The sequence below is a fragment of the Asterias rubens genome, chromosome 3 (genome assembly GCF_902459465.1).
Source record: "Asterias rubens chromosome 3, eAstRub1.3, whole genome shotgun sequence".
Classification (NCBI taxonomy): Eukaryota; Metazoa; Echinodermata; class Asteroidea; order Forcipulatida; family Asteriidae; genus Asterias; species Asterias rubens.
This window is the reverse complement of record NC_047064.1, coordinates 3215798-3240546: the sequence shown is the minus strand read 5'-3', so window position 1 is coordinate 3240546 and position 24749 is coordinate 3215798. Positions and strand designations below refer to the sequence as shown.

General features: G+C 36.0%; 2 protein-coding genes across 6 annotated transcripts in view; one reads left to right on the top strand and one right to left on the bottom strand.

The window, feature by feature from the left end:
- Positions 1–8747: 8747 nt before the first annotated feature.
- The window catches only part of LOC117288167 (thrombospondin type-1 domain-containing protein 7A-like), a 116788-nt gene continuing 100786 nt past the window's right edge, over positions 8748–24749 (bottom strand). For all 5 annotated transcript variants that reach the window (XM_033768892.1, XM_033768893.1, XM_033768891.1 and 2 more), the window contains 9 exons: positions 23965–24110; positions 16251–16394; positions 14921–15023; positions 13249–13338; positions 12565–12660; positions 11799–11925; positions 10895–11076; positions 9921–10011; positions 8748–9347 (listed from right to left, as the gene is read on the bottom strand). In XM_033768892.1, coding sequence (XP_033624783.1) covers positions 9233–9347; positions 9921–10011; positions 10895–11076; positions 11799–11925; positions 12565–12660; positions 13249–13338; positions 14921–15023; positions 16251–16394; positions 23965–24110 — 1094 coding nt within the window. In that variant the 3' untranslated portion in view covers positions 8748–9232. The remainder of the gene's footprint in view (positions 9348–9920; positions 10012–10894; positions 11077–11798; positions 11926–12564; positions 12661–13248; positions 13339–14920; positions 15024–16250; positions 16395–23964; positions 24111–24749) is intronic.
- LOC117288168 lies at positions 16881–22222 on the top strand. Its single transcript, XM_033768897.1, has 2 exons — positions 16881–18409; positions 19249–22222. The coding sequence occupies exons 1-2, from the start codon at positions 17759–17761 to the stop codon at positions 21133–21135; spliced, it is 2538 nt and encodes an 845-aa protein (XP_033624788.1). The 5' UTR covers positions 16881–17758; the 3' UTR covers positions 21136–22222.

Sequence of the window (24749 nt, the reverse complement as noted above, 5' to 3'; positions counted from 1 at the left end):
TGCACCCCATAGGTTTGGAGTAAAACAAGAAGAATAGGTCATTAGAACACCTCTCTAATGCTATGACTGTCTCTTCAACAACTTTCACTGGGAGTTTGAAGACTGATGATGTCAAATTTAATTAATCGCGATTATATCGAATATCGCGATATATTGGCGCCGATATATCGTGAATAAAATAAATCGATATCGCCCAAGCGTACTCTGGTCTTGTACGAGGAACTTGCTCTGCGACCTTGTGGTTTTTTCCTCCCAAATTCGCCCTCGGCTTAACTCCAAGTACAGTATACTAGAACTATGTTTATTAATAGTATTTAGGGTCTCAAGGCCCGGTCCCACTGCAGCGATAACGAGAACGATATCGATAACGATGCCAAGAGAATGCGTTCTATTGGTTGAATGAGCGTGTGCGTATTCAGCGTGTAGCAATTTAACCAATAGAACGCGTTCTTCTTTGTCGTGATCTTTATCGCTGCTGTGGGACCGGGCCTATAGAGTGAAGTTATTTAAGTCTGTAAATTATTGCAAATTGTAAGTTTTTTTCGCTGATTGTAAAGTGTGATTTATACTGGGTGAATTTTATGTTAATATATACCTATCATGAAAAACAAAATAATAGTACATAAATAATTTTCTTTCTTTGTAATTTATGAGTGGTTTGTTTGGACAAGTACTTGAAATCTGGTTCAACCAAAGTGTACTGAGATATAAAAAAAATTAATCATATTTTCTATAGTATAATTATGTTTTATATTCACAAAATTAATTGTTAACTAATGTTTAGGTGGAAACTTTTTCTGTTCTTTTCTGATTCAACCCTTTTTTCTTTCTTCATTTTTCTCCTATTCTGGTGACCTTTTTACTAATTGATTAGTTAATTAGTTAGTTTTGTTGATCAATCAGACTAATTGATTAGTTAATTAGTTAGTTTTGTTGATCAATCAGTCTTCTACTGCCAATTTAAAACTCAAAGCATTGGCAAAGATGTCTCACTGTGTGTGTACAGCCGCCGATTTCACCAAATTCTTCCGAACTTAATCACAGGGTAGGATGCATTAAACCCATCCTAAGTTTGGTGAACTCGATCCTAGGATTTAATCCCAAGTTAGGACGAGTTACTCGTCCCTACTCGGATTAATCCTAGTGTTTCGTGAAATCGGCTGCAGGGTGATTATTAATACATACAGCACCAAAGACCAAAGTAATGCACAATGCTAGGCAATTTGGAGCAAACAAATATGCATAGTCTATAAGAATTAAGAAGTCACTTTAGGTTTTCTACATGTATTTGTTTTTCCTTAAGAACCCTCCTACTGCCTGACCAGTCAATATTATCCAATGTGGTGTTTACAAGACATTGGACACTCTTGGTAACTGTCAAAGACCAGTCTTCTCACTTGGTGTATCTCAACATATGCATAAAATAACAAACCTGTGAAAATTTGAGCTAAATTGGTCGCGGAAGTTGCGAGATAATAATGAAAGAAAAAACACCCTTGTCACACGAAGTTGTGTGCTTTCAGATGCTTGATTTTGAGACCTCCAAATCTAATTCTGAGGTCTCAAAATCAAAATCGTGGAAAATTACTTCTTTCTCAAAAACTCTGTTAATTCAGAGGGAGCTGTTTCTCACAATGTTTTATACCATCAACCTCTCCCCATTACCCGTTACCAAGTAAGATTTTATGCTAATAATTATTTTGAATAATTACCAATAGTGTCCACTGCCTTTAACTGGTAGATAAATGCCAGCCATATGATATGTAGAGAACACATCTACACTATACAAATGATTTGATTGATTCCCATCATAATGTTTCCTCATGCAAACCATTCCCAATAAATATCCTTTCCCCAAGCGCCTTACTCAAGTTTGCCAAAGTCTTCTTTCAGAGAACCAGAAGTACTAATAAAAGTTAATACTCTCAGTACTATACTATTAATAACCCCAAGCTATGTGAAAAATTATATTAACCAAAGCTTTTACCTAAACAGGGACAGTATACTATTTCATTAAGTTTTCTCTTTCGATTAAAAATGTCATAATCTTAAAAACACTTTGTGTGACAAGGGTGTTTTCTTCTTTCATTATTATCTCGCAACTTGGATGACCGATTGAGCTCAAATTTTCACAGGTTAGTTATTTTATGCATATTATGTTGAGATACACCAACTGTGGAGGCTAGTCTTTGACAATTACCAATAGTGTCCACTGCCTTTAAGTGTGATCGGCCATTTCCTCTTTTTTTTTTTGCTATTAGAAAGTTGCATGTATGAAATATACTGTATGAATTGAACACACTGCTGTGTGTATAAATGGATTATACCGGATCGGTAAGGATAAACAACATTGTTCAGTTGTAGTCTGATGCACTTATTGCAAAGTTCGTACTAGAACCGTTTTTTTCTGTGAAATATTTCCCTGTGAAATGAAGTCATAGTTTAAAAAACTGTACCTGAAAACCTAATGGACCAAAAACACAAACACACAAAAAACACAAAAGCTTCTTTTTCGGTTGTCACAACCCAAGTTTAGGATAATGTGTCAACAGGCTGAAAATTGTTCATTGTACGTCACTTTTTTTTCTCCAGACACGTACAACAGATTAAGCCTGCGTTAAGTTAGCTATTTCATGTGTATTGGTTGAGCACACAGAACATGAACACTGTTTGCGACTACTTTTTTTTTTTTTTTTTTTTAGTTTTAGTTTTTTTTTTTTTGCAAGTCGCCAGACACACAAGGCCTGAAGGCCACTTCAAGGTGTGGGCTACAATTATTTTTGTCCAGAGGCCGTTGCTACATACTCCTAGGGCTGAAACAGGGTTACCCCTTTTACAGTCCATACGGATGAAGGCTTGGGTATCATCAGTCCGCTCTACCAATCCTGTATAATACCTTTTATGAAAGTTATTGGACCGATTACAATGTGTGTGTTAAAGCCATTGGACACTTATGGAAAACAGTATTGTCCAAAGGCCCACGCTTCGTGTATCACAACTGATATATAAAATAACAAACATGTGAAAATTTAGGCTCAATTGGTCATCGGAGTCGGGAGAAAATAACAGGAAAACCCACCCTTGTTTCCGCATGTTTCGCCGTGTCATGACATGTGTTTACTATAATCCGTAATTCTCGTTACACTGTGTGTGTTAAAGCCATTGGACACTTTCGGTAAACAGTATTGTCCAAAGGCCCACACTTCGTGTATCACAACTGATATATAAAATAACAAACATGTGAAAATTTAGGCTCAATCGGTCATCGGAGTCAGGAGAAAATAACAGGAAAACCCACCTTTGTCGAGAATTGATAATTGTTTTAATGTTTTCTCAAAAAGTAAAGCATTTCATGGAATAATATTTCAAGATTAAGTCTGTCACCATTACCTTCTGTAAACCCTGTAAGCTTTGTAAATTTGTGAACTTTTAATTCTTTTTCTGTTCCGAAAGTGTATAATGGCTTTAACTTTAACAAGAGTCCATGAATGATCACACCGTTTCCACACAATTGAACCAGACTAACGCACAACTTTCAACACCAAATCTGACCTTTTTGTACCACAGTACAATATATTATGTGGTTTACCTAATGCATATTTTGTCGTTGCTGTATTGTTTTATCGAAGAAACGGTTGGTTTTGTGGGATAGCTTTAAAATTGATATTCAAGTAACAGTAGCGCGATACACCGTATTCAAGGATCATTGTAATGGCTTTACTTGTTCATAATTTTGATCCAAATAATCAGACATTTGTTGTAACGAGGCCTTCAAGTGTAGTGTAACTTATTTATAATGTACATGTATCAATCGTAAGATTTCATTTGAGTCTACATTTTCTTCTGGTTTTACTATTTATTTTGAGTGGCATTATTTAGGACTGCGATAAAACAAGCATCATACAGGAGTAACTTGGTTTAACACCACATTAATAATGCTGGGAGTTCACCAAGGAACAAAATTACACATTATTTTGCTAATGTATTTCTCCATGTTGTTGTTGGTATCTATCAAACGATCTGGGCCCGATTTCATGGCTCTGCTTACCGTCAAATTGTAGCTCTGTAATCGAAGAAAGCCCAATAACGTGGAGGAAGCACGCGCACAAGCAACATTTCCCTGCTCCCGTAAGTGCTGATTCTTTGCTTACTATACTGAGTCATGAAACTGGGCTCTTATTGCTTGATCACACATTAACTGCTAATTAAAATCATAAATGTATAATATGTGTTCCTAACATAAACATTTTTTTTTTCCTGTATTATATAAACTTGAATTGTACAAATACATTGCCCTCAATCGTATGTGCCCATTGCTATTAATAAATGATGCATCATTTCTAATGTTATGGATATTAAACATTCGCTTTTGAAAGACAAATATTTGAAATGTTTTGTGTTCTCTTATTGACTAGATATGACCTTTGACCCATGGCTATGTGGGTGTGGCCAGATGATAAGCGATTCAATCGTCACACTGAGGCTGGTGAATTGTCAAAGATTTGTGGGTTGTCACTCAGGAGTTTGTATTTTTGGAATATGACATGTATGTTTGGGCTTGGGTGTGTGTTAGGGTTAGGGTTGTGTATACATTGAGGTAAGAGTTAGCAGTTAGGGATGTTTGTGATTTTTGACCAAACTTTGATAAAACTGCTGGACTTGATAAAAATGCTGAACTTACCCCTTGTGATTTTTTAATTTTTTTGTACACAAATTTGATAAAAATGCTGGACTTGCCCCTTATGATTTGTTCAATATTTGACCCAAATTCTATGAAAAACTGGACTTAATCCCTTGTAATTTTTTCAATATTTTGCCCAAATTGTATGAAAATGCTGGACTTACCCCATGTGATTTGTTCAATATTTGACCAAAATTGAATGAAAATGCGGACTTACCTCTTGTGATTTTTCATTTTTGTACTAAAATTTGATAAAAATGCTGGTCTTACCCCTTGTGATTTGTTCAATATTTGACAATAATGCTGGACATACCCCTTGTGATTTTTTCATTATTTGACCCAAATTTGATGAAAATGCTGGACTTATCCCCTTGTGATTTTTTCAATATTGTTTTGACCCGTTTTTAATAAAAAATGCTGGACTTACCCCATGTGATTTTTTCAATATTTTACCAAAATTGAATGATAATGCTGAACTTACCCCTTGTGATTTTTTCATTTTTGTACCAAAACTTGATAAAAATGCTGGACTTCCTTTTTCATTGTTTGTACAAAAATTTGATAAAAATGTGATTTTTTCAGTATTTGACCCAAATTTGATAAAAATGCTGGACCTACCCCTTGTGATTTTTTTTAAATAGTTGACCCAAATTTGATAAAAGTGCTGGACTTACACCCCTTGTGATTTTTTCAATTTTACCCAAATTTGATAAAAATGCTGGACCTACCCCTTGTGATTTTTTCAATATGTGACCCAAAGTTGATAAAAGTGCTGGACTTACCCCTGGTAATTTTTTCTTTTTTTGTATCAAAATTTGATGAAAATGCTGGACTTACCCCTTGTGATTTTTTCAATATTTTACCAAAATTTGATCAAAATGCTGGACTTGCCCCTTGTGATTTTTAAAGCATTTTACCCAAACATGTTAAAAATGCTGGATTTGCTTGGATTTGTTCCCTCCAATATCAGTATCGGCCTGAAATTGGGTGTTACACGGTATATTTGTGCTTGACCACATTTGCTACTGGACTTCGTTCACTTTTATTTTTGCTCATAATCTACAAAAAACTGATTAAAATAAAAACCCTGGACTTGTCGAACTACATTAACAATACAATGATTGTTATATAAAAAACCTAAAATGGCTTCCAGGGAATTAGAGAGAAGTTTAAATTCAGTCAACAATCTGTTTGGTCCATGTTGGTTTAATAGCTACACAAACAGATAGAAGATGATCTTTGTACACATATTATTGATTAAGTTGCACTTATATTCTTGTTTTGCGTAATCTAACACACGCTTTATTCATAATCAGATGTTGAAATTAAAACAAGGCGTACGATTCAGTTAAGGAGTGTTACTTGATATAACCTTACAAAACTCAAACATGTACAGGATTTGAACTAGCAATTTAAAAAATACCATAAACTTTTTATCAATAGTACAAATATTAATTTAATCAGCGTTAATTCTTTCTTAATTACATGATTTGTTCATTGTTTGTTTGTATCAAATTTACAATTTATTGCATTCATTTTGTCCAATCAGTTAACACCAAGGAAAGACACTCTATTTTTGTTTGTGGCCTGACTTTGAAAACGCTACAAGGTATTAAATAAAAACATTGATTGTCATAAATAAAACGTAAGTTTACGAAAGCACCGTATTAAAAAAGAAGGTGTATTTAGTTCAATGCTACTGTTTCTTAATTCAAACAATTGGAGAATGCAGGATATAATATCAAAATGGAGGACTGAAAATGAGGGTTTTCATCAATAATTCAAATTAATTTCCATCGTAGAAAACTCCACCTAACTACATGTGAATGGCTGATTAAAGGCAGTGGACACTATTGGTAACTACTCAAAATAATTATTGGCATAAAACCTTACTTGGTGACAAGTAATAGGGAGAGGTTGATGGTATAGAACATTGTGAGAAACGGCTCCCTCTGAAGTGCCATAGTTTTAGAGAAAGACGTAATATTCCACAAATTTGATTTTGAGACCTCAGATTTAGAACTTGAGGTCTCGAAATCAACCATCTAAACGCACACAACTTCGTGTGACAAGGGTGTTTTTTTCTTTCATTATTATCTCGCAAGTTAGATGACCGATTGAGCTCAAATTTTCACAGGTTTGTTATTTTATGCATTTGTTGAGATACACCAACTGTGAAGGCTAGTCTTTGACAATTACCAATAGTGTCCACTGCCTTTAACTCAAGGAACAAAACTAGCTGCTTTAAAATGAAACAGAACAAAAAGCCATCCTACATTTTAAATAAATACGTCAAAAATACATGTACATCTTATTGGCTAGTTACAACTCGATATACACATTTCAGAACAACATTTAAAAAGCAAAAATTGCAGGAAGGGAGTTAAGCTAAGTTTTTTTGGTAATCTATTTAATAAAGGCAAGATGGCTTTAAAAACTTATAAACTTCGACTTTGGATGGTATGAAATATTCATTCCTATTATGAAGCAAGGCAGACAATGCTAGACTCTCAGCCAATGAATGCATTGCAATACCTAAGTTATGAATATTCATAAATGGATGCTGGTGAAAATATCACCAGTGACTTGATTGTTAAGTACTCTTAGGAAGCCCCAAACCGTCAGAAGGTAATTTTTTTCGCAACATGTCAACGGGGAATTTTCATCTAAACATGGTTTTTCCTTCAACTATCACCAGCCGTCACAGCCGAAGCAAATTTAAACCAAATGCACTGGCGAGGGCGGTATACATTGAACATGTCACCTTTCTACAGCGTCAACCAATGGTCAGCTTATGAAAGAGACAAAAGTTGGCCACTGTGCATTCACAGAGAACATTATTTAGCAATCTAGCACTACTATTATTGTACATCTTACACTATTTACATATGTTCAGCTTTATAAAAAATGGATTCATTTACTGTTAAGAAACAACTAACTGGGTGAAACAAATGAAACACTTTGCAATAGAAACAGTTTAGGGACTTCAGAGAAAACCTTTTTTTAAAGCTTTGTATACCCATGTGTTAATTGGATGGAAACCATATGACACTTGGAAATCACATGACTTGGAAACCATGTGACTTGAAAACCACATGACTTGTGATTGAAGGTTTATATGTTTTTAAATATACTTACAGATTATGTACTCCATACGTACACATGTAAGCCATTTTACAACACCCTGTACATAGAATCTGGCTTGTGATTGGTTTAGGTGCATCACATGACATGTCTTACTTTTATTTAGAAAGCTGTGCCAATCAAAAGGCAGCTGCGAAGTTAGAAACCCAACTACACAAAACTCTATTTTCAATTCTTTTGACAGTAATACTGCAGCTAAACGTTCATTTGTCATTTGCAAACGGTTTTGTCCATTTGATCTATTCTTGTTCCAAATTAAATAATACAGTGGGATCAGTTTACATAACACTAACCATCATATTCTATGAACAATTATACACACTAAACATTAAAAAATAACTTTGTTGTTGAGATTGCATAGTACCAGCCTATCCATTAATTGCAATTCTACTGACTTTTACGGAATCCTTCTCACTGTATTTACTTCCGAATCCTTTTAGCTTTCTCGAAAAGAAAAAACAATTTTTTTTAGTTTTTAGTGATCATTTCTGAAAATTCATTAGATAATTACATTTTTAGGTTAAATCTTTTGATTTTATGCACAGAAATAGGACCAAGAAAACTCTGCTTGAGTCATTACAGTCAACTCTCACTATTTTATTTGTTTAAATAATGTTTTCATGAGATATCGCCAAATATCACAAGGCCGAACGTCAACTTCAAGGTGAGGGCGACACTGATTTGGGCTAGCGAACCAAATCAACTGCCATCATGGGCCACCTACATGCGTACACCTGTAGCTGAAACAGGGTAACCCCTTCACAGGCTAAATTCTTGCTGACCTGTGAATTGCTTACGCTTACGCAAACTTTTCTGCTGTAGGTAGCATGAAAGTTTGCTTACGGTTTAAGCAGCGCTATGAATTTGGCCCCGGGGGACAGTGTGTAGTCAAACTCAACATTCTCCTGGCTTTATTTCTATGCTTCACCTTTGACCTTCATAATGAAAGTTCAAAGTACAGTAATATTTACAGGTTGTGTAGAATCTGTGCAGAAAAATCCTGAACGGCGAAATCGGACAAATTGAGTGTTTTTTTTTCCTTTTTTTGTTACAAGTGGTTATATTATGTAGATACATCCTATTAAACGATCACGCTGTGAAAAAACACCCAGGACGTTTTTTTCGATATGGAAAAAAACAACTTGATGGACGTGAAAATGGAAACTTTGTCCACCGTTTGATCTCGTTGGTACACCCCTTTATCAAAATGTCACTGTGTCACTCCAGCTTGCGGATAAACTGCATTTTTCTACAACCTTTCAAGTACAGTGTCCTTCTTTTTCCTTTTTTTTCAAGATTTTTTAATATATATATATATTTAAAAAAATACCACAAAAGTTTGTACACAAATGAAAGAAAGAGCAAAATAATTTACAAAAAACCTTGGTTTGTGATTTGATGGTGTCATCAGAGATCTACCTCCCCGTTGTATTTCTTTTTAGCGTTGTCGTCCCAGTAGAGGGAATAATCGGCTGCATGTTGGTACTTCCTCTTTTCTTCCTCCTTCCGTCTTGCTGTACGACTGAAAAGAAAAATCATCAAGATTAAGATATTTATTTCTTTAAATAAAAGTTCCATCTCCCTTTAGGTGATCCCTCTGTTACCGCTTCGTAAAGGTGTATCGAAAATTTGGGTGTAATCCCTGACCATCAACACATACTGTCAGCGGTAGATTCTATCCTAAGAGAGGTTTGCGATAACACCATGTTTTTGTTTAGTCGTGTTTCAGAACCAACACTAGTAAACAAAAGAGATATCCACACTGTGCATTCGCAAACCTCTCTTACTTATACCTCCACCATGCAAAGTTTCAAACCCTACTTAGATATGATCTTTTGTCAATTCAGTAATTTGTAAAGTGGCAACAATATCTGAACAACTTCCTGAATATGATTTTAGAGGATCTGAGACCATCAGAGTTAATGACCTTATTTTTTAATTGCAAGAACAGATACACCGACAAAATTATGTTTTCTTGTATCAATGACCAAATAAATAATGATGATAATAACAACAATGAAAAGGAAAGTACGTTTAACTTGTTTTGCATAAACTAAATTTTGTGTACACAAAATGAGTAGCTTTTAATACTTACCAGCCATAAACGACAGCTACAACAATGATAATAACTAGGATCAAAAGTCCAACACAGCCTACTACAGCATAGCCCCAAGGAGGTATTGTTTCTGTAGAGAAGGAAACAAAATCATAACTTATCAAAGAGGTTTAACAAAGAAAAAGAAAAAAAAAGAAAAAAACAACAAACCAGAAGGTGTTGTTGATAAGGATTACACAATTATTGGTTCAAACAGATTTTAATCTGTTTGGATGAAAAAGATGAAAACGGTACAGAAGGTATTTGCAAAATACTCAAACAATGCAAACAGTTACTAAATAGTCATAGAATGTCACCATATAATATCAGTTTTTGTTGACTTCCCTTATGTGGCTATTGTATCAAAGTGAAATGAAGTAGTTGAAAGATCTCAAGAGCAAACTTCAGCTCTCAAAACAGTTTCAACATGGGATAAAAATGTTTCAGGATTATCTTTGACTTATTTCCACACAGGGTTTGTCTGATAATTTGTTTTCATTTATTCATTTATTCATTTATTCATTTATTCATTCATTCTTAAAAGAAATAACAATTTCTCATGGTGACATTGAGGCTAACTTAAAGGCAGTGGACACTATTGGTAATTACTCAAAAAATAATTATTGGCATAAAACCTTACTTGGTAATGAGTAACGGGGAGAGGTTGATAGTATAAAACATTGTGAGAAACGGCTCCCTCTGAAGTAGTGTAGAATTAGATTTTGAGGTCTCAAAATCAAGCATCTGAAAGCACACAACTTTGTGTGACAAGGGTGTTTTTTCTTTCATCATTATCTCACAACTTTGACAACCAATTGAGCTCAAATTTTCACAGATTTTTTATTTTGTGTATATTGAAATACACCAAGTGATCAGACTGGTCTTTGACAATAAGCAATAGTGTCCATTTAAGAATGAACAATCAAACTAAAAGTACATTAAAGCATACAAGGCCACATAATGGGTGTTCTTACCAAAGAATCCTTTAGATCTCGTGTTTTCAGCGTCTTTCTGGATGGTATCATTTTCTGTAGTAGTCGCTTGATTGCCTTGATTAGCGCTCACACTCTGGTCTGGTGTCCTATGTTCTCCCCCGCCATCTTGCTGCATTGTCCATGATTTATCTATGCACTTGATCAGGAGACCTGTTGATTCACTGTTAACACAAGCCATATACGAATGTCACAATAAATTGCCAAATTTGAATATTGATGTCAATGATTGTCAAAGCAATGAAAGCAAGAAAAATATACACAGTGTGCTTAGAGAGGAAGGGATGATGCCATCAGATATTTTGGATGTTGACAAATTTTGCACCTGAAGAATATTGAATACAATGGCAATTTACACCCTTCTAAGAGATACTGAAGGCAACCTTCAAACTTATGTTGACTTACCAACCCGTCCCAAATTTGTATTAAACAAAAATTGATGGATTTATATCATATTCTATACACTGAGAAGCAAAATTATGCCAACTAACAACTTTTTGTGTAGTTTATTCAGGAATGAATTTGACGATCTTGGCCAGCTGGGTATTTTGTCTTCTTTTACATGTCAATAAATATACATATTTGTCCAATGGTACTGGTTTTCCTCAGTTGGGAGTTTTTTTTTCTTCTCCCACATCTAAAAACAAACATTTGAAATGTCAGTTATTTCTTTTGACCCACCATGCAACCTATTATTTCTTAAAAAGAAAATTAAAATGTTCAACCATCGACAAATCTGAGTTCGCAAGACCACCCTAAATTGGATGAACTAGAGCGTAAGACTAAACTTACTGGAAAGTGGAGACAGCTTGGAGTCTAAGGAATCAATTTCTGTACAAACAAAATCATTGAGATCAAGGAAGAAAACCTTTGGAGAAATCCTTACCTAAATTTTGGTGAGTATCCTTTCTTGCACTGACACACATTGTCTTCACTGCAGAATGAAACCTGTGTGTCACACTCTGGTAGACATACTACTGATATACTGGGCTTGGTGTCACTAGTACAGGGACCTACATGGAGCAAATCAAACAATAATAGATATATAATAAATATATATATATAGGATTGCAGATATACCAAGAAATTAGGTCATTAATTATTCATTATATTAAGAAATTAAGTTAATAATATATTTTACCTGAAAGATATTATACAAGACTGGTGGAACCTACAAAATAGTAGCAGACAGTGTTCTTGACGTAGTGGCGCTATATAAATGCCCTATTTGTATGTATGTATGTATGTAGTGTTCACGTTTTGTGTGCTCAACCATGTATACCTAATATAACAAACCTGTGAAAAATGCTTAATCTTTTGTATAAGTCGGGATAAAATAGTAAAAATACAGTTGGCAGCATTGTATACCTTAATTTTTGTTCAAAATCAGCACTTGCGATTGTTTTTTTTTTGTTTTTCAGATACAGTTTTCTTTGAATATGAGTTCATTTCAGAGGGGAAAAATTGCACAGAAAAAAGGGTTGTAGTATGAACATAATCAGTAAGCTTTTAGACCTAAATTAAAAAATCATGTTTTTCATGTTTTATGTTCCTTTATAATATCTTTAATAGCATGCAGCTAAATATTTTAAGCTTTACGAGTTCATGATTTAGGATCCAGTTAAGAATGTCTAGTGATATTAACAACTCACCTGTTACATTAAGACCATCTGACCTTTGACACCAAACTTCTCGTTTGCCTTTCTTCCAGGGACTTGTATGCCACGTAAACTCATGACAAGTTTCACCTGATGAGAAACAATTAATAATAATATTAATAATACACAGGTTTTATATAGCGCATCAGACAAGAGTCTCAACACGCTTAAAGGCACTGGACACTACCGGTAATTACTCAACATAAATGTAAGCATAAAAAATTACTTGGTAACGAGCAATGGAGAGCTGTTGATAGTTTAAAACATTGTGAGAAGCGGCTCCCTCTGAAGTAGCGTTAAGTAACTTCTGACTAAAATATTTGAATTGAATTCGAGACCTCTGAGATCTCTAATTCAAGCATCAGAAAGCACACAGTTCAAATTTCACAGGTTTGTTGTTTTATGCATAATTGTTGAAATACACCAAGTGAGAAGACTGGTCTTTGATGCCTTAAACAAGGAAAATTAGTACAAGATACAAAAAAAAAAAATACAATATGTAACAAGAGGAAGCCTAAAGTAAGCATAAAAACACTGCTTGTAACAGTCAATCCAATTAAACACACTGAAAAAAACACTGCTTGTAACAGTCAATCCAATTAAACACACTGAAGTGCTGTTGGTGTTTCTCCTAAAATAGCCTGGTGCTGTTGTACAGTTATGTCCATTCTGTATTACCTTGGCATGGTCTGAACTCCATCTCATCTGACGGACATCCGACATCAGGACCCAATGCTGCACGAGATCTCACCTCTATTCCCTCATTACCTAAACAACAAAAATAACCAGATGTTTATTTGGAAGTAATTTTGGAGGCACACTTTTATTAATACAAAAAAAAACCAAAAGTGCGTAGGATTTTAAACTTTTCACAAGGGGAAATAATTAGGGAAGGAGCCATTCAGAATAATCAAATTAAAAAAATATATATTAACAAACGAAAAAGAAGAAAAAGAAATACCAGCTTGCCAAGATCGACAATTTAAGTTATGATTAAACTTACAAAGTTGTTTGTTTAAAGCCATTGGACACTTTCCGTAAACAGTATTGTCCAAGGCCCACACTTCATGTATCACAACTTCTATATAAAATAACAAACCTGTGAAAAGTTAGGCTCAATCGGGTCATCGGAGTCGGGAGAAAATTATGGGAAAACCCAGCCTTGTTTCTGCACGTTTCGCCATGTCATGACATGTCAAGTGCCATAGTTTTCGAGAAAGAAGTAATTTTCCACGAATTTGATTTTGAGACCTCAGATTTAGAACTTGAACTCTCGAAATCAACCATCTAAGTGTACACAACTTTGTGTGACAAGGGTGTTTTTTTCTTTCATTATTATCTCGCAAGTTCACTGACCGATTGAGCTCAAATTTTCACAGGTTTGTTATTTTATGCATATGTTGAGATACACCAACTGTGAAGGCTAGTCTGTGAAGGCTTTTACCAATAGTGTCCACTGCCTTTAAGCCAGAAAAAGTCATAGAAAACTACTGATGTTTGAGACCTTTGATGTCTAGTTCATTTAAGGCGGTACTTTGTTCTTCATTGGATAGATTATATTCTGAAGCCATTCAATATATACAATTTAAATTTGTGGTGGGTGGGTGGTCCAAACCATCTTCAAATAAAAATAAATTTGCTTTTTATATTCACTAAGGTTGGTGCTAGCACCATGTGTAAATCTCTTTTGAGTGGTGTTTTGTTCTGATGAGAGAAACCGGTGGTTGATGACTCTGCTTCGAGCACTAGTTCTTTCAGACCCAACACTACTCAAAAGCGATTTACACATGGTGCTAGCGCCAACCTTACCTGAAAATAATAGATATCCAACAATGTTTTGTTTAAAGAAGGATTTGAAGTAGGAAGTTTAAACTGTCAAGCCACACAGACCTTTGAACAGTGGTGTCAGTTTCCTATTGTACTAGGAAGGAAGGAAAAAACAGTTGAAGGAAATCAGCTGAACAATTGACAAGTTGCATGACAGCGTCTATTCCTGGTTTCAATTCCTGGGTCGCAATTACCAGGAATCAGTATCAGTATTGTGTTTTTGTCCCAAAGTTAGGGTAAAGTTGACCCATAAATCGACCGGACCCTACTCCTACTTTGTTTATATGAGCGCAGGGCCCAATTTTATAGAGCTGCTTAAGCACAACAAACTTATGCTTCCCAGAATAGGGTTACAAGCTAAAATACAATGTAACATCTGTAAACTGACGTCCATTAAATTTTGCTCAGCAGATACAGTTTAAGCAAATCTTTCTTGCTAAAGCAGCTCTGTGAAATTGGGCCCTGATTTGAACAATTCTAAATCGAAAAAAAAAGCTGCTGAAATGATTGCAGAGTTATTTACCGATGGGTCTTGATTGTAGACAGGATATATAGCAATTACTCCAGCTACTCCAGATTGTGTGTTGACATTCACTGGGACAAGGGATGGTACATACACGCTCTCTCTGTAACAAACAGGATAATAATAATGATAATAATATTGGCTTTTTATATATTGCGTTTATCCGTCACTCAGTGATGCTCAAGGAACACCAGGAACACCCCTTCTTTTTCTGGTAAGTGCATGGTTTTTTTTAACGTGCGTTACACAACACACGGGACCAGCGGCTTTCTGTCAAATCCAAAGACAAAGCATCATGGTTAAGTGTCTTGCTTAAAGGACACAGGTGTCACGTCACCTCTGGGACTCAAACCCACACCTTGCTGATCAGAAACACCAGAATTTGAATCCCGTGCCCTTTTAATTATCGCTAGGCCATAACACGCGACAGGATGTCATACTGTTAGCTTAACCTTGGCCTACAAAACATCAGAGAATCATTACTACATTGTGGTCAGTACGATTTGAAACTTTGCATGGTGGAAGTATAATTAGGTGAGGTTTGCGGTAACACTTTGTGAAAATCTCTGTTTAGTACTGTTGGTTCTGAGAAGAATCGGTGGTTTAAAAAAAACTCAAAATTTGATCAAAAATTATAATCGTATTCCTGATAGAAACTTTGAGTTGTCAACCGCCGTATTTTTTCAGAACCAACACTACTTAAAAGATTTTCACATGATTCCTGTGAAATATTGTGACAGTTTGTGAAAATACTGTGACGATTACACTTTTTTTTGCTATTTCTCAGCAAGAAGACACAGCTGAAACATCCACATGTGACATTTTTTGTATCTTTGTTTCTAATTTTGCCCATATATAAGCATTTTTGTTGTTTTATGACCCTTTATCTTTTTAATTAAACAAGACTTCCAGATGTTGGTTAGATCATTGAAATGGGAAACTTCAGAAGGGGAAGGAAATTGACTCCTTCAGTAAAGAATTAGCCACCTTTAAAGACTTTGATTGTATTCTCCTCAATGGCCAACCTAGAGAAAATGAAACCAGTGCAATTTCTTTACTAGACTTTTGTAAGTGGGAATTTTGGAATAGTTTAGTAATTTTTAAATTTTTTAAAAATATTTTCTTTATTCATAGAATACATTAAAAAAAATCACAAACATTGTGTAATGGGATGGGAGGAGAGGAACAAAAAAAAGAAGAAAAAAAAGGGGGGGCTGCAATTTCATCCCATTACAATTGACACAAATGTTTTCAGACTAATTTAACTGTTGAAAAAATCTGTTGGTACTCTGCTATAATCTAATAGTATTACGTTTGTCATTAGTCTTACCTCAAGCCGTTCCCGCCCTTCTTCGGTGACGTTGATGTTGCTCTGGTACGCCCCTTTCTGACACAGCTCCTCGCTGACAATGACACCGTCCTCTTGTTGACATGTGACATTACGCTGTTGCCATCCTATGCCACAATCACCACCCTTGATGAGACAAAAAATAAAAAATAAAATAAAAACTAGAAAAAAATGTTTGTTTGTACGACACTAATACAGATCCTCAAGGGGAAACATCACATGCTAGGCTAGCATGTGATGTTTATATCTTACCTCATATACAGTCGCAAAACTCCAATCTTTAAAGCCATTGGACACTTTTCGGTAAACAGTATTGTCCAAGTCCCACACTTCGTGTATCACAACTTATATATAAAATAACAAACCTGTGAAAATTTACGGGAAAGCCCAGCCTTGTTTCTGCACGTTTCGCCGTGTCATGACATGTGTTTAAAATAAATCCATAATTTTCGCTATCGAGAATTTATATTGTTTTAATGTTTTCTCAAAAACATTAAGCATTTCATGGAATAATATTTCAAGAGAAGTCTTTCACCATTACCTTCTGTAAACCCTGTAAGTTATTTGTAAATCTGTGAACTTTAAACAAAGTTTCTGGACCGAAAGTGTCCAATGGCTTTAATATCGGAGTCCTATAAGTATTATTATTACAGGAGTCCTATCCAGACATTAATACTGTCCTTGCCCTAGATATGGGTGTAGAAATGTCTACCTCCATGCCCTTGAAAACCAGAGCCTGCCCATTCTCAATTCCTTTACATCCAACAAAGAATATAAATCCAACCATTTTTGTCTCCCCAATTGATGCCACTCAATATGAGGAACTTAGCTCCTAAAATAAACAACATTCTTTGTATGAGGCTGTTTTCCCAAAAGAAAGGGACTTCCCCTCTTATTGTAACATAACTCCAAAGGCTTGGTTGGTTGAAAAAAAAAAAAAAAAAAAAAAAAAATTCAAGACTGGTGTCAATGAAAAAAGAAATCAAGCGTTCACGATTTCATGAAAAGACATTATTCATAACGACACGACTGGTTTACTAACCGCCACTGCCAAGTACACACAGTCGCAAGGTCAACACTACCTTTCAATACATTCATCCAAACTTTCATTTCACTGTGAGTTTTTGTTTGTGCAGGCTTCCCTGACTGGACATTTTGCTGGATTGAAAGATCTGTTTGACTTTCCTGTTTGACTTTCCTGCAAACTGCACATTAGCATATTTGATATCTTGGAATGAACAAACATGCATGAATGCTACATGTACATTCAGGTCGGAACAACATGCTCCTGTTTCTTCTGTGTTCTTATCGACGCTAAACGAGCCAGACTCGACTCATTGTGACCAAAGATTTTCCAGAATGTTTGAAACTCCTCTTGGTGATCAACTATTTTGGAATATTTTTTAGGAGAGTCCCTTCTGTGTAGAATAAGTACTATTTGATGCTACACAAACCAGACTCGACTTTTTGTGACTAATTATTTTGTGTGAATGTTTGAAACTCGTCTTTGCCATCCAGCCCTGTGTGTGGTAATAGTGATCAACAGTTTTCGCAAATATTTTTACGAGAGATTCACAATGAATAACGCGCTACAGCTAGAGCTTCCACAAAGAAGACGGTCATCTAGCTGGAATCCACCCCCCAATCTAGAGTGGAATGAGACCACATCCTCATTGCAGCATCTTAGGAACAGCCTCCTTAAAGATGATGGGTTCAAAGCAAGCTGCCTCCAGTCAGAGATGCAAACTAAACCCAAAGTCTTTAAGGCTATGAAGTCTCCACGACAGCGTGACGCTGTTTACACTTGGGACGTGGCCCCAAAGCCAAAAGTTCAACCGAAGCCACAACGACGACGAGTAATATCATCAACTGACGGTCAGAACAACAACTCTAACGACACCGAAGCTCCAACTGGCCAATCCAAATACATTCTGCCAGGGCATCTTGACAACGCTAAACCAAAACCAGAATCTGTAATATCATCGACTGACTGTCAGAACAACAATTCTGACGACACCGCAACTCCAACCGGCCAATCAGAGAAAAAACTGCCATGGCATCTTGATAACGCATTACCAGACCCTGAATCTGTGTATATGAAAATGCAGCCTATCAAACCGCTACCAGCTTTACCCAAAAAGGTCAGTTTGGTAAAATTTATATTACAGGGAAAAACAGAGGACCACAAAATATAATAAAACTTCAACAATTTAAAGGGAAATAGGTACACATTTGGTAATTACTCAAAACAAATTTTAACTTAAAAACTGACTTGGTAAACTAGCATTGGAGAGCTGTTGATATTATAAAACATTGTGGGAAACGGCTCCCTTTGAAGTAACATAATTTTGGAGAAAGAGGTAATTTCTCACTAAAATAATAAACGACTTCTAGCTAGAAGTCTTTTATTCCTATCTGAAAGCACACAAGTTCGTCCAACAAGGGTGTTTTTTCTTTCATCATTTTCTCGCAACTCCGATGACCGATTGAGCCCAAATTTTCACAGGCTTGTTATTTTATGCTTTTGTTGGGACACACCAATTGAGAAGACTGGTCTTTGACAATTACCAAACGTGTACCTTCCCTTTAAAAGGAAAATTCTTTTGGATCGTTTAGAAGAAGCAAACGCCGAAGTTACCGAACCATAGCAATCCAAGTTCAAGCTATCTTCATTAGGTCTTTTAAGACCTCATTTTAAAAAATTTAAGATGTTGCCTTTTCTGCTGAAGATTTTCTGACTTAATGCTCATTGCATATAATTTTAACAGCAATTTGAAAATGGAAGTTCAAATATTTTAAATGCACACAAAAAAATGGCACAAAAGTAATTTTTTGTTGTCATAAATTTCAATATCAGTTTTTCCCTTTTTATCTTGTAAACACAGGAAAAACAAAAAAACAAAAATTTACACAAAAATATTAAGTTTTTCTCATAAACTTAAAACTGTGTTTTTCCCTTTTTTATCTTTACTCAACACAGGAAAAACAAAATGGACTACCGGACAGCCAAACCGATGATCTGCAAAAACGATTAAGTGGTCACTTAATTTGTAAGGTCTGTAACAAGCAGTACAACCAGCCTAAGATGCTTAGGTGCTCTCACAGTTTTTGTTTCCACTGCCTGTCAGAAACAATTCAGCATCCAACCCCCCTAAAGGGAACCATACCCTGTCCTACTTGTGCGAAGGACACACCCATTCCCGTAAACGGGTTAAATGGCCTCCCAGACAACACCCTGCTACAAGCTCTAATCGCTGACGTTTCCAAGCATGAGTCGAGTCATGTAGGTCAAAGGTCAGATGATCCGGTCTTTCTTCAAGAGCCCATGAAAAGCAGTTATGATAGTAAGATGCTCAGAGTTCACAATCGCTCGGTGAAAACTTACGAAGTGATGTCGCTAAAGAAAGACAAACCCTTGGAACCGTTTCTTACGGATTACTCCGCAGGGAACTCAAAACAATGTGTGCAACATCCAAATAACGAACTCACCCACTTTTGTAGACCCTGCAAAAAGCTCATCTGCTCAGAATGTTTGAAAGTCGATCACAACGCGACGAAGCATCATTATGTCGATGCTGCTTTGGCGGAGGTAGAATGGAAGAATGTAATGAAGATGCTCCTTGAGATGATTAAGAAGCAGAAAGTAGAGTTCGTACAATCAGTGAGTACATTGGAGGATGCATACTGCCGCCTCCACAGCATGACTCATAACACTAAAAAGAAGATTATTGAGCAACAGAAGTATCAAATCCAGAAAATCAAAGAAAGGTCGGCAGCACTTCTTGAAGAGGTGACCCAACTCAGCAACGACCGAGCAGAAAAAATAGAGGAGCAACATCGAAAACACTGTGAAGGAGCCGAGATGGCAAGCTCCAATCAGAACATCCTGGAGCATGCTATAAACAAAGCCAGCCAACTGGAAGTCCTCGTAGCCAGGGACAATGTCGCCGCTCAATGCAACAAATTGCTCAAGGAAGTCATCGATCAGCCAATGCACAAGCTATCCTTCCTTGACTTTGCAGAGGCGCAGGAAGGCTCTAAAATCACAATGGGGCATGTTCTGCAGACTGAAAACTGGGAACTACAAGAAGAACTTGTTGAGAGCACTGAGGAAGCATTCCAACTGGCGGGCTACCTTGCCATGTACTCCAATGGGGATTTAGCTTTAACTGACATGTTAAAATGGCAACTTACAGTGATCTCGCAAGACACTAAAAGATGCAAGAGAATTGAGAAATCAGACAAGGCATTGCTCAATCCATTCGCCGTAGCAATCAACAAAGATGACCAACTCTTGGTAATTGATCAAAACATGGTGAAAGTGTTTGACAATGAGATTAATTACTTGTTTGACGTTCAAATCCCTTTCCTACAGACGCAAGATGATGGGCATTCTGCCCCCAGCATAATAACGTGCCTGGCCGTGGACAAGCAGAACAGAATTGCAGTTGGAAACATCGGTAAGAAAGCAGTGTCTCTCCATCACCCGGACGGTAAGCTCCTGAGGGTGCTACCTGCCGATTTGATCGACATGCAAATGACAATGGCCAACGGGGAACGGATCATCTACAGCAATTACCAAAAGAGGACACTCGTCTCGATGGACTATAAAGGCAACATTGTGTTCTGTGTGAGTACTGCCGATAAGAGTCCGACGGGTGTATGTTGCGACGCTATCGGATTTATCTACGTCGCGGTGCATTCTATGTTCAAGGGACTGTGTGAGATACATCATTACAACCGGACTGGGGAACTCTTGGGGTGTATGGTGGAGGGATTGTATAACCCACTTGGGATTATCTTCACCCCGAGGGATAACCTCGCTGTGGCTGATAAAGACTCAGTTAAGATCTACCGGAGAGTATAAAGACTGAAATATTATTACAAGTTGACGTGTTTTTTTTTCAAACCTCCACACAAACAAATGATTTGATTGAATCATATATTTTTGAGCAAGCAGATAATTTTGTCGCTTGTGTCGTAGCTTGAAGTTACCACGGCCCAAAAAAAAGAGAGAACAAAAATGTTTAAAAAAAAATATCACAATTGAAATTTTTCAAAGTGCTGTTTTGAAGTCTGCTTACTATATCTTAAATATTTTGTAAAGGGGGTGGGGGGGGGGAATTACGAGCCATTTTATTCATGCAGAACTGAGTTTTCATTCCTACAACTATTTTCATAGGAATAAAATTCCTAAACACTAAAGTCATTTAAAAAACGGGTTTGGGTACAAATCAATGCATATTGAGACCTATTGCGATATGTCACTTCGTGAAAATATTACGCTTCCAGAAAGGTCACTATGTGAAAATACAAACGTCACTCAAGCGACTGATGTGTGAGCACTGTATTGCTTTGTGTATCAAGGTTTATCACTTCTACAAACTTTTGTTTATAAAAAATGGCAACAATAAAGTTATACTTCGTTTATGCTCTTTAGTGTAATTAAAAAACCATTTCATATACATGTAAGGTACTGAATTTTACACAGATGAGTTTATTTCAAAAACTATATTTTTGACATAAAGGTCACCTTGTATTTTAAACGATTCAGTGATAATACATCAATTGTTTCCTCAAGTCTATTTCTGTTGACAGCTCAGTTATAACTTATTTCATGTGAACTTAGAGCAACCACTTTTTTACAATGTAGGCTCCAGGAAGAGCCCTGGTATTCCCTCTCCATTAAATTCTCTCTCGATGTTTTGATCAGAGGCAACAATTTAGTAAAGCTGCTTTCCAGTAGAGAAGTTTGCGTAATCACTCTTTAAATTAATTGCAATAAAAACTCTTAGTCAACACCATACAAGAACTTTCAAAAGTTTAAAGCATTTTGAGAAACACGTCACTTTGAAGCAATGTGATCACTGGTATCCAGACGTGCATACTTGTAAAACCAAAACCAACTGAGAGTTGAATTGATGGTCACAATTAAATAAAAGTAGAACATTCCATTTGAATGTATCCATCAATGTTGTTATTTCCTTCTTCCCATTGCATGCCATAGCTCCTATTTATGTATAACCCTGTGACAAAAAACCTCAGGTGAAAAAAAAAACATTCTAAAAATGTTTTGAGGGAAACATACCATGATCAGCATGACCTTTAAACTGTTTTCATCACACCATACACCTGAGGTGAATGAAACTAAGTCCTTGACTTTGCCTTCTGGCTCAAGGTGCATATAGACCTTACTATTCTATCGCAACGTCAATGGAAAGGTCTATTGAGGGAGTCCCGTAAAGTGAATTGAAACATTTTCACAGACTTTTGTTTGCATTCTGGCATACAATGAGTAGGGACTGTCCCAAGTTTTTCCACATTTTCCCCCAGTTCATTTACATGTGTGAACAAATACAGTAATGGGAACATATGTTTTTGTGTCCAATTTATAAGCAACAGTTTGAAAGCCACTGATGTAGCGGTTATCTTAATGTTATTAATATATCAAATATCAATTGATGTGTCAAAGATGAATTAAAAGTGATTGAGTTTGCTGAATATAAACTCTGAAAAAAGTTACTCAATTTTGTTCATGTTGTTCATTTAGTGTCTTTGTAAAAAAAAATGGTTACCCATCATACTGGCTGAGCACAAATAAAGTAGTACTACTATATGAGTACCAAACTCCCCAAATCAAAAATAGTACTTATCAAAGCATTTTCGTAAAAATACAGCAATATATCAACATTTTACACGTTGTCCCCACCCCAGAGATGTCTTACTTTAAGGGTTTATTTTATTATGATATTTTTATTTTTATTTTTTATTTTTATTTATTTATTTATATATATATATATATATATTATTATTATTATTATTATTATTATTTTTTTTTTTTTGGGGGGGGTAATTTTTTTGTTAAACTTAGATTTAGGGATACTGATGATAATATTTATAAAAAAAAGTTGGCCATCAAAAGCTAGAATACACCTTATGCACATGACGTCATTTCAGTAGGGCGCCCTCACCTAGAGGTCAAAAGGAGGTTGTTCATTGGCCAATCCTGTGCGCCGCGCGTACAAATCTGTGCGTTTCGATTGTTTCGTCACCGTTTTTCCTCTAAGATGGCGGCTGGATGACGTCAATGCATAAGGTCTATCAAGTTGTGTACAAGAACTAAAAAACAGACTCAAATCCCACTGTACAGGCATAATATTTGGTCCTTGGAAAAAGAAGAAACATTCTATCTAACATTCTAACATTCTAAATTATGATTGTAATGTTTTACTCAGATGTTTAATTAATAAATTTTAAGTAACTATTCTCCTCCCTATAAGAGTGTACAGTACTTCTCCCTCTCCGTTTTTCTGTGTTAGATTTAGGCCATTTTAAATAGTAATGTAATGTTTTTATTACTCTAAATTGTTAACTATGTAACTGTTCATGTAATTCTGCTGCTGGCAGCAAATTGAATAGATTTTTAATAAACCATTGAATGAAAATGAAAGTACAAGGCTGACCTACATATACACGAGGTGTAGGATATAATAGACTACTCAGGCCTTATTAATAACAAAATCTCAGATTTGTTTTCTGAGTGCAAAGAAATCAGAACACAGACTACGTAGGAAGAATATCTCGCCTGACTGTAGTTAATTTTTCTCTGTTTAACCCGAAATGATTTCAAATTTATCCAGTCAGTTTCCCTATTTTATTTTTTATTTTTTGAAAAAAAAAAAAAAGCAAGACTCACCCTCGGAAGACACTGTTGCCAGTTTCCAGTGACCCAACGGTAGCAAGGAGTAGCTTTGCACGGTCTCCATTGGTACAACGATGAAACGCATGGCCTTCCAATCTCATTGGCTGATCTCAAGATAGACCGACTGCGTGTCCGCCCAACTGTAAATATAAATGAAACACAATGAAGTCCAGAATCACTGAAACGGTTGTTAGATTTAAATTTTTGCATCAGGGATAACAATTATTTGAGTTGCCCAATACATTGTTGTTATGCTTCGGTAACAAATTGTGAATTTTGATTGGTCGAGAACCAATTTGTGACGTGCAACAAAAACGCATGTACCGTGGCTAAGAATGCGCGCTACGCTTTATGCGAGTGTGACATGAAAAGTTATATTAACTGAAAAGTTATATTAAAGTGTACATCACCTTGATCGTTCCCATCGTTGAACGATTTCCAGCGCTGTGTACAAAACACACGCGAGTTCGAGGGAACAGGTGAAGAATTTTTCTTATTTGAACTGGTCATCTGCTTATTAAACCATGATTAAACTATGCATTACTCCGTCGTAATAATGTTTGAAGATGACAACAGAACTTCGAGAAGAGGAATAACAATGTTACCAAGGTATAACAAAACAATTGTGGCAAGCTGTGACTGGGGTCCATGGGTTTTGTACGCCCTTGGTGGCAAATGGCGCCCTCGGCTTCGCCTCGGGGGCGATTTGCCCCCTCGGGTGTAAAAAACGCCATGGACCCCGTCACAGCGTGCAATTGTATAATGTGTACTAAGTACTG

Coding starts and splice junctions, on each gene's coding strand:
- LOC117288168 (XM_033768897.1), top strand. CDS start 17,759: ATGTTTGAAACTCGTCTTTGCCATCCAGCCCTGTGTGTGGTAATAGTG. Junction 18,410..19,248: donor TACCAGCTTTACCCAAAAAG/GTCAGTTTGGTA, acceptor TACTCAACACAG/GAAAAACAAAATGGACTACC.